Source organism: Tursiops truncatus, chromosome 7 (genome assembly GCF_011762595.2).
Source record: "Tursiops truncatus isolate mTurTru1 chromosome 7, mTurTru1.mat.Y, whole genome shotgun sequence".
Taxonomy (NCBI): Eukaryota; Metazoa; Chordata; class Mammalia; order Artiodactyla; family Delphinidae; genus Tursiops; species Tursiops truncatus.
This window is the reverse complement of record NC_047040.1, coordinates 32,762,015-32,776,422: the sequence shown is the minus strand read 5'-3', so window position 1 is coordinate 32,776,422 and position 14,408 is coordinate 32,762,015. Positions and strand designations below refer to the sequence as shown.

The 14,408-nt window shown below is 37.7% G+C and overlaps 1 protein-coding gene across 2 annotated transcripts in view; it reads right to left on the bottom strand.

Annotated features, from left to right (window-relative positions):
- ICA1L (islet cell autoantigen 1 like) overlaps positions 1 to 14,408 on the bottom strand; it is a 64,350-nt gene that overhangs the window by 17,839 nt on the left and 32,103 nt on the right. For both annotated transcript variants that reach the window (XM_073807375.1, XM_019939100.3), the window contains 6 exons: positions 13,778 to 13,901; positions 12,417 to 12,615; positions 10,530 to 10,655; positions 8,953 to 9,051; positions 7,606 to 7,691; positions 4,916 to 4,959 (listed from right to left, as the gene is read on the bottom strand). In XM_073807375.1, coding sequence (XP_073663476.1) covers positions 4,916 to 4,959; positions 7,606 to 7,691; positions 8,953 to 9,051; positions 10,530 to 10,655; positions 12,417 to 12,615; positions 13,778 to 13,901 — 678 coding nt within the window. The remainder of the gene's footprint in view (positions 1 to 4,915; positions 4,960 to 7,605; positions 7,692 to 8,952; positions 9,052 to 10,529; positions 10,656 to 12,416; positions 12,616 to 13,777; positions 13,902 to 14,408) is intronic.

Sequence of the window (14,408 nt, the reverse complement as noted above, 5' to 3'; positions counted from 1 at the left end):
GTTCCTGTTGGCCAACTGTATGTCTTCTTCGAAAAGATGTCTATTCAGGTCTTCTGCCCATTTTTAAATTAGGTTGTTTTTTTGATGTTGAGTTGTATGAGCTGTTTATGTATTTTGGATAACAACCCCTTATCGGTCATATCATTTGCAAATTTTTTCTCCTATTGCATAAGTTGCCTTTTCATTTTGTCGATGGTTTCCTTTGCTGTGCAAAAGTTTTTAAGTTTGATTAGGTCCCATGCGTTTATTTTTGCTTTTATTTCCCTTGCTTTAGGAGATGAATCCAAAAAATATTGCTATGATTTATGTCAAAGAGTGTTCTGCATATGTCTTCCTCTAGGACTTCTATGGTTTCCAGCCTTACATTTAGGTCTTCAATCCATTTTGAGTTTATTTTTGCCATTGGCAGCAATGTGGATGGACTTGGAGGGTATTATGCTAAGTGAAATAAGTCAGACAGAGAAAGACAAATACTATGATGTCACTTATACGTGGAATCTAAAAAATACAACAAACTAGTGAACATAACAAAAAAACCCAGGCACACAGATATAGAGAACCAACTAGTAGTTACCAGTAGGGAGAGGGAAGAGGGAAGTGCAAGTTTGGGGTATGACGTTAAAAGGTACAAACTATTACATGTAAAATAGCTATAAAGATATATTGTAAAAAAGCTATATAGCTTTGTAAAAAAGCTATAAGGATATATTGTATAACACAGAGAATATAGCCTATATATATATTTATTTTTTTGCCAATATTTTACAATAACTGGTGGGTTGGCCAAAAAGTTCATTTGGGTTTTTCCATAAGATGTTATGGAAAAACCCGAAATAACTTTTTGGCCAATCCAATATAAATGGAGCATAACCTTTAAAAATTGTGAATCACTACGTTGTACACTGTAACATATAATATTGTACATAAACTATACTTCAATAAAAGAAAGGATATAACTGCTGATACAGCAGGCTTTAGAAGACAAAATAATACTATAGATGGATGGTGAAACTACAACAATGTCCATTATATTTCACTTATGACTGTTAAAAAAAAATGTTCTCTACTTAGGTACAGGATTATGCATGCAAAATTAGCTAACCTTGGAATTAGCTAACATAAGTCTGAAGGTATGTTAGATATATGAGCTCATGATTATTATAGCTTCTTAAATAGTTTCTTTTATCAATATGGTCTGTATTTATGTGTATACTTAAAAATACCTATCACATTTATTGGATGCTTACTGTGTGCTATATAGTTGATAAATATATCTAGCCCTGATGTCCTGCAAGGCAGGATTGTATGACTCATTTTTCAGATAAGAAAAATGAGAGGCATAAATGACTTGTTTTAAAAAAAAGCCAGCATTCAAACCCAGATTTTTCTGGCTCCAAAGCTAGAGTAATTCATATATATGTTGACTGTACATATAATATATATTTATTAAAAAATAAGAACACAAAAAAAAATAAGAACACAAATTTAAATATGAGGATAATTTTGAAACAATCATACAACCCTGTGAAATGAATATCTACACTAAAACACCTATCTTAGAGAAGACCAGAAATCCCTAAAGAAGATAACTGGACCCTCTAATTAGGAACTGCTTGAAAGCTAACTCATTGCTGAGCATAGCCTCCAGTTCTGCCTGACCAGGAAGCCTGGACTGAGACCTGGGGCAGCTGCAGAGCATATCCTATTGCCTGCCCAGGCAGGGAAGCAAGTCAGCAGCCCCACCCAACAGGGGAGCATGGCCCCAGCCCACCTGACCAGGATGCCCTAAAAGGGACGCTGGGGAGCCTCCCAGCCTAGCTCACAGTACTGCCCAGCAGCACACCCCAGTCTATAGCCCTGCCTGGCAGCAAAGCCCAGCCTACGTCCATGCCCAGTTGCTGGGCACGTCCTGCAGTCTCACTTAGGCAGGGAGCCCAGTCAATGACACCCCCCAACTGTGGGGTACAGTATGAGGCCCCACCCTACCAGGAGGTCTGGCCAGCGACCTTGCCCAAAAGCCGAGCACAGCCATAGTCCTGCCCAATTATGAAACTCAGCCTGTGGCTCTGCAGGCTGAGGCTGCATCAGATTGTGAAGCCCTGCTGCAGCCCCACCTGCATACAGAGGCCAGGCAGCAGCAGCATCTGGTGAGGGAGCACAGCCAGTGACCCTGCCTGACTGGAGGTGATTGTAAAGCCCAGCTAGTAACACTGTCTGACCCTAGAGCACAGCACCACCTTACCACAGAGCCCAGCAAGCAGAACTGCTTGAACACAGAGCCCAGCAAGTAGCCTGCCCACCTCCACCACCTGAGAGCAGGGGCAGCAACTTCACCCAACCAGAGACTGTGACCCATTATAGTTAAACTGTCTAAAGTCAATGACAGAATTTTGAAAGCAGCAAGAGAAAAGTGACTCGTCACATTCAAGGAAAACCCTATAAAACCATAAGCAGATTTCTCTGGAGAAACTTTGCAGGCCAGGAGAGAGTGGGACGATATATCCAAAATATTGAAAAAAAAAAAATCTGTCAATGAAGAATACTGTATCAGCAGAGCTGTCCTTCAGAAATGAAGACCTGATAAAGACTTTCTCAAACAAACAAAAGTTGAGAAAGTTCATTACCACTAGACCTGCCTTACAAGAAATGCTAAAGGGCACTTTACAAGCTGAAATAAAAGGATGCAAATTAACCTTGTAAAAATGCATGAAATGTGTACAACTCATCAGTAAAGGTAAATATATAGTCATAGTCAGATTCTGTAATATTGTAACATTGGTGCATAAATCACTTTCAATTCCAGTTTAAAAGTTTAAAAAAACCATATTAAAAATAACTATAGTGGGCTTCCCTGGTGGCGCAGTGGTTGAGGGTCCTCCTGCTGATGCAGGGGACACGGGTTCGTGCCCCGGTCCGGGAAGATCCCACATGCCGCAGAGTGGCTGGGCCCGTGAGCCATGGCCGCTGAGCCTGTGCGTCTGGAGCCTGTGCTCCGTAGCGGGAGAGGCCACAACAGTGAGAGGCCCGCGTACCGCAAAAAAAAAAAAACAAAACAAAACTATAGTAATTTGTTATTGGACACACAATGTAAAAAACATGTAAACTGTAACATCAATAACCTAAAATGTGAGGGGAGGAGAAGTAGAAGTCTAGTTTCTGTATGTTATCAAATTAACTTGTTATCAGCCTAAAATAATGTTATAAATATAAGACATTTTATTGTAAGCCTCATGGTAATCACCAAAAAAATCCTGTAATAGGTACATAAAAAGTTAAGATAGAAGAATCAAAGCATACCACCACAAAAAGTCATCAAGTCACAAAGGAAGATACAAGAAAGGAATAAGGGAACAAAGGAACTACAAAACAGTCAGAAAACAATGAACAAAATGGCATTAGTAAATCCTTACCTATCAATAATTAAATGTAAATGGATTAAATTCTCCAATCAAAAGACATTTTAGGGCTTCCCTGGTGGCGCAGTGGTTGAGAGTCCGCCTGCCGATGCAGGGGACACAGGTTCGTGCCCCGGTCCGGGAAGATCCCATATGCCGCGGAGCGGCTAGGCCCATGAGCCATGGTCGCTGAGCCTGTGCGTCTGGAGCCTGTGCTCCGCAACGGGAGAGGCCACAACAGTGAGAGGCCCGCGTACCACAAAAACAAACAAACAAACAAAAAAACTCCTTGACACTGGTCTTGGCAATGATTTTTGGTATATGACACAAAAAGCTCAAGACACAAAAGCAAAAATAAACAAGTGGGACTACATCCAACTAAAAATCTCTGGGAAAAAAAAGAAGATCAAGAAAATGAAGAGGCAATCTACAGAATAGGTAAAATATCTGCACAGCACAGATGTGATAAGCGGTTCATATCTAAAATATATAATGCACTCATATAACTCAATATTAAAAAAACCAACAACAGTAATCTGATTTTCAAAATAGGCAAAGTAGACATTTTTCCAACCAAAGACATATAGATGGCCAATAGGGACATGAAATGGTGTTCAACAGTACTAATGAAATCAAATACAAATCAAAACCACAATGAAATATCACCTCACGCCTGTTAGAATGGCTGTATAAAAAAGACAGGAGATAAATGCTGGTGGCGATGTGGAAAAAAAGGAAGCCTTGTGTACTGTTGGTGGGAATGTCTAAATTGGTATAGCCATTATGAAAAACAGTATGGAGGTTCCTCAAAAAATTAAAAATAGAACTACTATATGATCCAGCAATTCCACTTCAGGGTTTATATACAAAGGAAATGAAATCACTGTCTCGAAGTGGCATCTGCACCCTCACGTTCATTGCTGCACTGGCTCACTGCTGTTCAAGAGGGCATCATGTTAAGTTAAATAAGTCAGACAGAGGAAGACACTATGATCTCACTTAAATGTGAGATCTAAAAAAGCCGAACTCCTAGAGACAGAGAGTAGACTGGTGGTTGCTAGGGCCTGGGGGATGGGGGAAATGGGGAGATTGGCCAAAGGGTACAACCTTCCAGTTATAAGAAGAGTAAGTTCTGGGGATCTAACATATAGCATGGTAACTATAGTTAAAAACAACTGCTAAGAGGGTAAATCTTAAATGTTCTTATGCCCAAAATAAATATGGTAACTATGTGAGATGATAGATGTGTTAACTAATCTTATGGTGAAAATCATTTTGCAATACTAAAATATACCAAATCATCACACTGTGCACCTTAAACTTACAGTGTTACATGTCAATTACAGCTCCTCAATAAAGCTGGGAAAAAAAGGCGAACTCAAGTTTGTACAGAAGAGACTTACAAAGGGACTTAACATTTTTTAATTGAATGGATATTAACACAATCCCCAAAGGGTGTAACAAACTGTTTTGACATTTAAATGTGATCATTTCACATTTTAATGAATTTACCATCTTACCTGGTTCACTTCCCAAGCTCACTTCCTCATCTGAGAAAACTAACCTAAAGTAAAGACAAAAAAATCCAAAGGTTTTGGTTAAAATACATTTGGGATTCATACTCTACAAACAGTTTTATGTGGCTTAAAAAAAATTTTTTTTAAACTGAGGAGACATATAAAATAGTTGTCCGGTAGATCTCCTAAAATCTGTCTGAGACAAATCTTCTTCTCTAGAGCTACACAGACTGTAAAAATAATCCTTCACCTCTTATTCTTTCAATGTATATTTACTGAGTATTGATCAAGCACCAAGCACCGCGTTCAGCATGGTAAACGCTGTGCTAAATACTATACCACAGAGAACATCTGTCACCAACGCCATCAAGTATGAAGTTTAGTTTTCAAGCATTAAAAGGTTTTTTGCTCATCCCACTACTGGGCATATAACCTGAGAAAATCATAATTCAAAAAGAGACATGTACCACAATGTTCACTGCAGCACTATTTACAATAGCCAGGACATGGAAGCAGCCTAAGTGTCCATCGACAGACGAATGGATAAAGAAGATGTGGTACATACATACAATGGAATATTACTCAGCCATAAAAAGAAATGAAATTGAGTTATTTGTAGTGAGGTGGATGGACCTAGAGTGTGTCATACAGAGTGAAGTAAGTCAGAAAGAGAAAAACACATACCATATGCTAATGCATATGTATGGAATCTAAAAAAAATGGTACTGATGAACCTAGCAGCAGGGCAGGAATAAAGATGCAGACATAGAGAATGGACTTGAGGACACGGGGGTGGGGAGGGAAGCTGGGGAAAAGTGAGAATAGCATTGACATATATACCCTACCGAATGTAAAATAGATAGCTAGTGGCAAGCAGCTGCATAGAACAGGGAGATCGGCTCCGTGCTTTGCAAAGACCTAGAGGGGTGGGATAGGGAGGGTGGGAGGGAGGCTCAAGAGGGAGGGGATATGGGGATATATGTATGCGTATGGCTGATTTACTTTGTTGTACAACAGAAACTAACACAGCATTGTGAAGCAATTATACTCCAATAAAGATGTATTAAAAAAAAAGGTTTTGCTCAAGAATACTTGGGAACTAGAGGGAATGAAGAACTGCAGAAAAAATGGAGTACTCTATTTTGAACAACAAAGTGATGTTTACAAAAGAAGGCACATTTGCCTAAAACATTCCAAACCAATACTAATTTTGGAAATTTATATCATCCATCTGGTGTAATAATAAAAAAATGAGATAAAGAAATTGAACCAGATTTAGTTATTATTCCAGGGGTATAACCTCACAACTCTAGAATTGGAGGGTTTTTAAAAATAAGTCTTTAAAGACACTTAAAAAGCAATATAGTATTTATTTGCAAATACTACAAAATAAGCCTACAGAGGAAACAGATACTTTGATTTGGGATGAAATTTCCAACGACAGAATACATAGATGGTGTTTTAAACACTCTGAATGGAAGAGAAGGTGAAGTGCTTTGGAATCTGTTAGTTAACTCAAAAGGTAGCTTTCGGACTTCCCTGGTGGCGCAGTGGTTAAGAATCCACCTGCCAATGCAGGAGACATGGGTTTGATCCCTGGCCTAGGAAGATCCCACATGTCGAGGAGCAACTAAGTCCGTGCACCACAACTACTGAGCCTGTGCTCTAGAGCCTCCGAGCCACAACTACTGAAGCCCGCGTGCCCAAAGCCCGTGTTCCACAACAAGAGAAGCCACCGCAATGAGAAGCTTGCACACCGCAACAAAGAGTAGCCCCCGCTTGACGCTAGAGAAAGCCTGCGCGCAGCAACGAAGACCCAATGCAGCCAAAAATAAAATAAATGAATAAAAAATTTTTAAAAGGTAGCTTTCATAATGCTGAAGATGTATGAGAAGATTCTGAATAAAACTTTCATAAAATGTGATAACGGAAATATTTACCAATTTAATATGCTTAATGTACAATTTTAAATGTCAATGTATAACTAAGTTAATACATTTAATTCATATCTATACATTTGATTGTGTAATCTATATACTAAAACATTTATATGTCCAAGTTAGTAAAAAAATTTGTATTTCCCCCTAGAGAAAAGGGTGAAATACTTGTATTTCAGATCACCTTCCATTCAACAATATATGGTTGTCATTGTTTGGGCCTATTTCTGGGTTCGCTACTATACTCAGTGCAGTCTGGTTAAAATGATAAGTGGCAGTTCTGAAAGGAAAACAAAGGTAAGATGTAATTAAAGGGAAGGAAAGAGGCGACATGAAAGATGTGCACAGCAAGAGCCTCCATTTTCAGGTAACCAATCCAGTCCCATCTGTGTTGTTCTGGAGACAGATTTTCAGTAGCTTCTGTCTCATAGCTGCTGACACCTGTCCCTTTCTTTTTCAAGCTGCCCCTTCTGGGATTCACTAGGTAAAGGCTCTTAATACAAGGCTCCATCTCCCACACTATAGAATTTGGGTTTATCACCCAAACTGTTCTGTATTGCTATCATCAACTTTGCCTACCATGTTAAAAATGGGGGAGGGGGGTGGTAGGTTTCAAAACAAATGTTTAACGTTAATTGGAAAATTGACAGAGAAATAAGTATTCGGTAAACCAAAGAAGCAGCAACTCTTTCCAAATATATGGTACAATGGTATCCAGGACTTCCATAACATGATCTATAACTTTTGTCTGCTTACTTATTGAGGTTTTCCGGGAGAGAACTGTCTTCTATTCGTTCTTCCTTGTGGTCTTCAGTAAGCTTGACTGGAGTGCCTTGTAGTTGCTAAGGGTAAGAAATTCAATGTTAAGTAGATGCAAAGAATCTTGTTTCTCTCTTTGTGCAAACGAAAATGAGAACAAAAATTCTAGAGAACAATATAAAACAGGAAGAGTTTTAAAGTAGAGAGCGTGAGATATGGGAGATGTATGCTGATGTAATTTGACCCGAGCCCTGTGTCCTTTGTATCCTGGCAGCCTGTAGCCACTATGCACACCATGGGCCAGCCACAGGGTTCACCACTCTGTGATATGCCAAAGAAAAAGAAGACTTACACTGTGTTGCCAGCCGGTACTGCAACGTTTTAAATACAACTAAAGATTTTCAACTTCAAGTCTAGTCTGAGCAGAAATTGGATGTTAAATTTCCCTAAATAGACAGTATGCTATACAGTAAAGCATTAACATAGAAAAAGTAAAAAACAAAACACATACACAACAACAAAAAACAAATTCAAGGTTATCTACCAAAAACAGAAGATGCTATGTCAGAACCTGACTTAAAAATCCATACTAAGCCCCTGTAATATACAGTTGCAGGATATGAACCCATCACAGATATCACATCCAACTTAGGCACACTCAACATTTTCAAGCTCTACTGAAAATAAAGCAGAATGATAAGTTCAAAGGTACTGAAACCTAGCTTACCAGAACTGAAGAAATGATTAACACAGTGCATCTCTGCTGGATAAGGCATATGCACAGAAGGTTGACAGGAAGGGTACATTTTCACGTAGGTGTTACAGAAAGAGCTGACCTAATACAGTAGTCTCTTCAGAGGCAACCACACATACATAATGACCAAAACTGGCATAATTTTTGTATCATGAATCACATCTATGACATGAGTGTAAAAGTAAAGCAAGGAGATTCTTCTTTAACTCCTAAAATTGTCAGGTGGGTGATGTGGTCATTTTTGAAAACACATTACCACTTCCCATCACTTGTTCCTCTTAAGTTTTTCCTTTCCATAACCTTTTCTCTCTTTTGTATTTTAATTTTCTTTTCACTTTCTCTTTCTTTTATTCCCCCTTCCCCCCACCCTACAAATATCTTGAGCCCACCAGCAGTATTTCCATGTATTTGTTTAGTGCTGCTGGTAGAATCTGGAATCAGGGAACTTCAGAAAAATGGCTGAAAGAGTGTAGAAAAATGTTTCCCAGTGTTTTGTAAAGTTGAAATTAGGCTTAGCAAAAAGTAGTTTCAAAGTTATTATCCAAATGAAGTGTGATAAATCTAAGAAAAGACCATTGAAAGAAATGTACCTTGAGAGCTACAAAATCACACGGATGAAAGCCAGTACAGGTCCCATGGATTTGGGACATCATTCGAGCTGTTTTCTCCCAGAATCCAAGCAGTGTCCTCTGCAGAAAAAGAAAAGGTGACACTACAGTTCTCCCTCCTCTCCTCTTTTTTCAGTGCTATTTTTCCTCACTATCGTAGATGAATAGTTGTCAAATAATAAGAAGTAGGAACTAAAATCAATTCCCAAGTTTGGTGAACCAGCAAGCACTGTAAACAGTAATTCTCCATAAGAATTGGCGTTGTATCTGCATGTATGTGTGCCTATCTGTATACAGCACTGAAATGTACACTGGAGCCAGCTAGAGTGTAATTGCAGCCAAGAGAATGCAACTGGCAGATTAGAACACCTTCTGAGGAATCCAAAAGAAAAATGGTAAAAGCACCAAAATATCATATTTGCATTAGAAGTATATGTGTAAATCTTTATGTTGGTAAGCATATAATACAAACCTTTATTAACTGGAGGAAAATAACTTGTACCACTAAATTTGGACTTTCATTTAGAGTTCAAGAAAGACTTGTCAAAAAAATGTGCTATGAAGCTAACTCAAGTAATTCTCCCTGCAGTGGAAGCACAGAGTCTTAACCACTGGGCCACCAGGGAAGTCCTGTCACATACTTTTATTTTCAAGTGCATCCTCTCTTGATTTCTGCATTCCACAGTACTGAACTGAATTAAGTAGATTCCCTAAAAGCAGCAGTGAATACCCATTTCCTTTAGTTTGTATTGTTTTCTCATGTAAAAAAATGTATTCTCCTATTTTGCCATTTACAAATACCTGATAAAATCAGTTAACTGCTACCTGTTAATATCTAACTTACTCATTGTATGCTATTTATGTATGATTTGGAATAAAGTAAGCACAAATGAGACTTCTGAGATTAAAGTGGTGTGGAACGGTAATTTGGCAGAATGAAAAGAACACAAGACCTAGAATTAGAAAACTTAAGTTTTTAAGCCCAACATTGCCATTTAATTCTCATTTAATTCTCACTTTCCTCATCCGTAAAATGATAGAAAAGTGTTGCAGAGCATGGGCTCTAGGCATGTAGGCTTCAGTAGCTCTGGCATTTGGGCTCAGTAGTTGTGGCTCACAGGCTCCAGAGAGCAGGCTCCACAGCTCAGGGCCACAGCATATTTGTTTCAGATGAAACTGTATGTAGAACTAGTTTAAAATGGAGTAACTCTGAATGAACCAAGGCTAATAGGCCTTGAATCCTGCCTCCTCTCCACATTCCCCTCCTCAACCCTAGACAGTCCGTAAGTGTCTGTCTGTCTCTCCTAGGATACCAAGGGGAATAATGTGAAGCGATGGGAGTAGGCAAAGAAAGACCCTAAGGTCTTTTCCAGTCTGAAAAGACTGGAAAAGTCTTTTCCATTCATGATTCTGAATGTCATAACTCAATAAGCAATTTCAGCAAAGTCAAAGGAATCTGATCAATTATACAGTTTTTTTGCACTCTTTAGACAACTTTTAAAAAGGAATCTCACCACTCATCTTTACTGCAAGGACATGCTGACCATGGAGGTGGGTACCTGGTAGGTAGCGAGTGAATGAGACAACATATTGCAGCGACTAGCTCCAAGTAAATCCACTTTCTGACAAACATCCATCTTTAACTTGTCAAAAGAAGCTTTGCTATTTCTCACTTGGATCTGTACCTGCAACCACAAAAATGTTAGTTATTATTGCTTATAATACAGAAATAAATATACCACACAGGTTTATGATACATGTTTTCAGACACATGAAATTGTAATAAAGAAGACTAATTCCCTTTCCCTGTATTATTTCAAAATTAATGGAAAAGATTTTGGCTATTTTTAGAAACTGTAGGAGATTCTTTCCAGCAGATATCTTTATGCTGAGAAACTATGTGATGAAAGAGAGAAGGTACATAGTTAAGAAAAAAAAAAACAGATTCCAAATAAAAACAAACATCCAAAACTACTGATGGATAATATTTACCTAAGAAACAGTAGAAGAATAAATGGAAAGAGGACATAGTAAAAGTGTTGAGAAGCATTAATAATAGTTCTGAACCATACAGATATATTTATAAACTTAAATACAGGCTTATTATATTTCTTACAAATGAATCATTTATCACCAAATAGTGTGAATACTCAACTTTAAATATACTTATTCATTCATTCAACAAATACTTATGAGGTATCTATTATGTGCCAGGCACTGGTCCAGGCACTGGGATGCTGTGGTGAACAATGTTCTTCCTCACCATCCCTGAGTGAGGAGGCCCAGGAAAAAAAGAAAAAATATATATAACATAATCTCAAGTCACAAAGATAACATATAAATGCAACAGAAATGGGTGACAACATTTGATTAGATGGTCAGGGAAGCCCTTGGTGAGTTCATGCATGATGTGTGAACTGGGATAGGAAGATGATGAGCAGGCCCTGCTAAGACCCTGAGGAGAGCCTTCTAGACCCAGGGAAAAGGAAGGACAAAAGTCCTGGGTGTGGGAAGTGTTTCCAGAGCAGGAAGGAATAGGGTAGAGCCGATTCCTTCCTCAAGCATAGAAAGGGCTGGAGCACAGAAAGTAAGTACTGTACAAGATGTGGCAGCAGAGGGACCAGAGATCAGACTGTGCAGGGCTATTTGGGTCTAGATGAGAGGTGTGGATTATATTCTTTTTTTTTTAATTGAGGTGAAATTCACATAACATATACTTAACCGTTTTAAAACTGTACAATTCAGTGACACTAGTGCATTGACAATGTTGTGTAACCACTCCCTTGGATTGTATTCTAATTGTCAAGGATTATAAAGGGGACAGAATAACAGGTTGCCTGAGGCCATGTGTCCAGCTACTACTGCCCAGGTCTGTTGGAGTAATCATTGAGGCAAAGAACTTGTAACGGCTAGTAAAAAGACTCCATCAATACTAAATATAAATATGGATTTTTATTATAGGCACTTTATGAAGGAGTGAATTTTACTATTTATGTATGGTAAATTCAGGGAATACAATTTATAATAAGGAGTTTACTTAGCAAAATATATGTTCACACATATAGTTGCTTTAACAGTTTGTGGTCAAACTATGTATTGTGGCAGAATGAAAAATCTGATAACCTTCACTTATAATTAATAATCATTTTACATGAGTTTTTACTTAAGTTTTTTTTCCTGACTAATGAACTGTTTTCCTCCTGCAAACAACTCCTAAAAGTCCAGGTAGGCAACATTTAAAAGGTAGATCTATTATGCCACTCAAAGAGTAAAAAAAAAAAAAAAAAAAAAGTGTGACAACCTTTTGTACGTTAACTGAAGATTTCCAAGCAACCAAGAATTTATAATATAACACATTTTCCAAAAATAGTCTGACGTTTTATACTCTTGATTAAATTATTCTGTAGAGCTTCAAGAAAACATAAAAAAGGGATGTATTTTCATACTTTTCGGAACTTTTCCATTTGTTTTAAGGTGTCTGGGTCCAGTTCTTGGGACACGTCTTTCATCCACAGCAGAGCTCCTCTATATTCTGTGCGCGCCTGCTCCATCCGATTGACAGTCATCAAGGTATCAGATACTGCCCTTTGACTGAATGTTGCTACTTCTTGCTTAAGACGAGACAGGGGAGTATACAGAGCCAATCTAATGGCAGAGAGGTAAAAATAAGAGGCATGTACGTTCCATAAGCAAAATAAAACAAAAACAACCATAAAGCATAACTTGCTATCAAGATGAGTCTTTAAACAGGAAATTATTAAGATGCCTACGAAAATCGGAAAGCAAATAAGGATCATACAGTCAACTTTGAACTGTTAATAAAGATGTGTTTCTATCTCTCCCTTTCTTGTTTCAGGAAATATCAATATATCATTTTTGCAACATTTTAGATGTTTATCCATGTATAGATAATCTGCCAAGTAAATCTGCCATTTAGAAAAGAATTCCTTGAGTAAAGCGATCCTATATTTATAAAGCATAATCGTATAAGCAGAAAGCCTTTCTTTTGACAAATTTAGGGAAAACCTGGGTATAGAAAAGCAGATAAAATGCTAGATGAAGGAATGAGGATAAAATTCTTAGCAGCTGAGGATGAGAACAAGAGAAAAAAGGATTTAAGAAACACAAGTCAAACCCAGCTCCTCTGATCTGCTTTTGACTTAGAGGCAATAGAGGGGCTTTTATTGGCTGTCTCTTTGTCACCTCCTTAAAGGTGGACTTTTGCACTAATATGGTGTTTCAGAATAAAGCCACTTAAGTTATACATTGTCATTACAGGTCCGATAAAGTCTATTTTTATTTTTCTCTAGAAAATGCAAAGATTTTGGCTTTATTTAGTAATTGTAGGAGATTCTTTGCAGCAGGTATCTTTATGTTAAAAAGTTGTAAAATAATGAATGCAAAGTATATAATTAAGAAGACAAAATTTCCTCTGCCTAAAAAGAGGAAAAGTTCCAATGTACTCAAAGATAGTATAATATCCAAAAAGTGAAAAAAATATATATACATGTTTAAATTTTAGCCATTCTGTGCCTCTGTTACATTAAACCACTTAAGAAATTTAAGTACAGGCCTAAAGTCTATTTCTAGGAATTAAGCAACCTGTGAATGTCAATTTTTAAATAATTATTTTAAATTCAAAATAAATAAGACTTAGGCATCAAAACAACTATATACTGCAATATACTTCTCTTTTAATCCTCTAATGGAATGAAGAGAAACCTTTACAAATATGCAAATTTAACTACACACATCAAAACTGTCATACTGACTACAAATTTAAGGATGATGCAAAACCATGATAAACCTTTGCTTGGCTGAAGAACAGAGTGCCTTGCCAGTGGCATCCATCATTTTGCCAGCCTGAGTTGTATCCCGTTCTGCTTGGAACTTTAAAAAGAGCCCTAGTTCGTTTTCTTCCTCCGATATAACTAGGGAAAAAATGACAGTATAGTTCATTGTTTCATTTCATCATTGGTTTAAAACACACACACACACACACACACACACACACACACATGAATAAAATTCTCACAGCAATAACTCTCTATACATAAGAATTACTTGGGGGTGGAAGGAGAGACACTTATTTTTAAAATGCAAATTCCTGGGCTTCATCTCCAGAGATTCTGATTTTACAGGTCTGAGGATCTGTTTTTTTTTTTTTTAAACAAGCACTCCAGATGATTTTGATGCACTGACTCCATGGACCTCACTTCGGGAAAGACTGATCTTTAGTGAAAAAAAAAATTCCAAAATAATAAAACAAAGCCACAGATGACGCATTTTCAAACGTGCACTTTAGGATCATTGCCTCTTACAAAGTATTTGGGGGTTTCTATTTATTTTTTTATTTTATTTATTTTTGGCTGCACTGGGTCTTCGTCGCTGTGCGTAGGCTTTCTCTAGTTGCGTCAAGCAGGGGCTACTCTTCATTG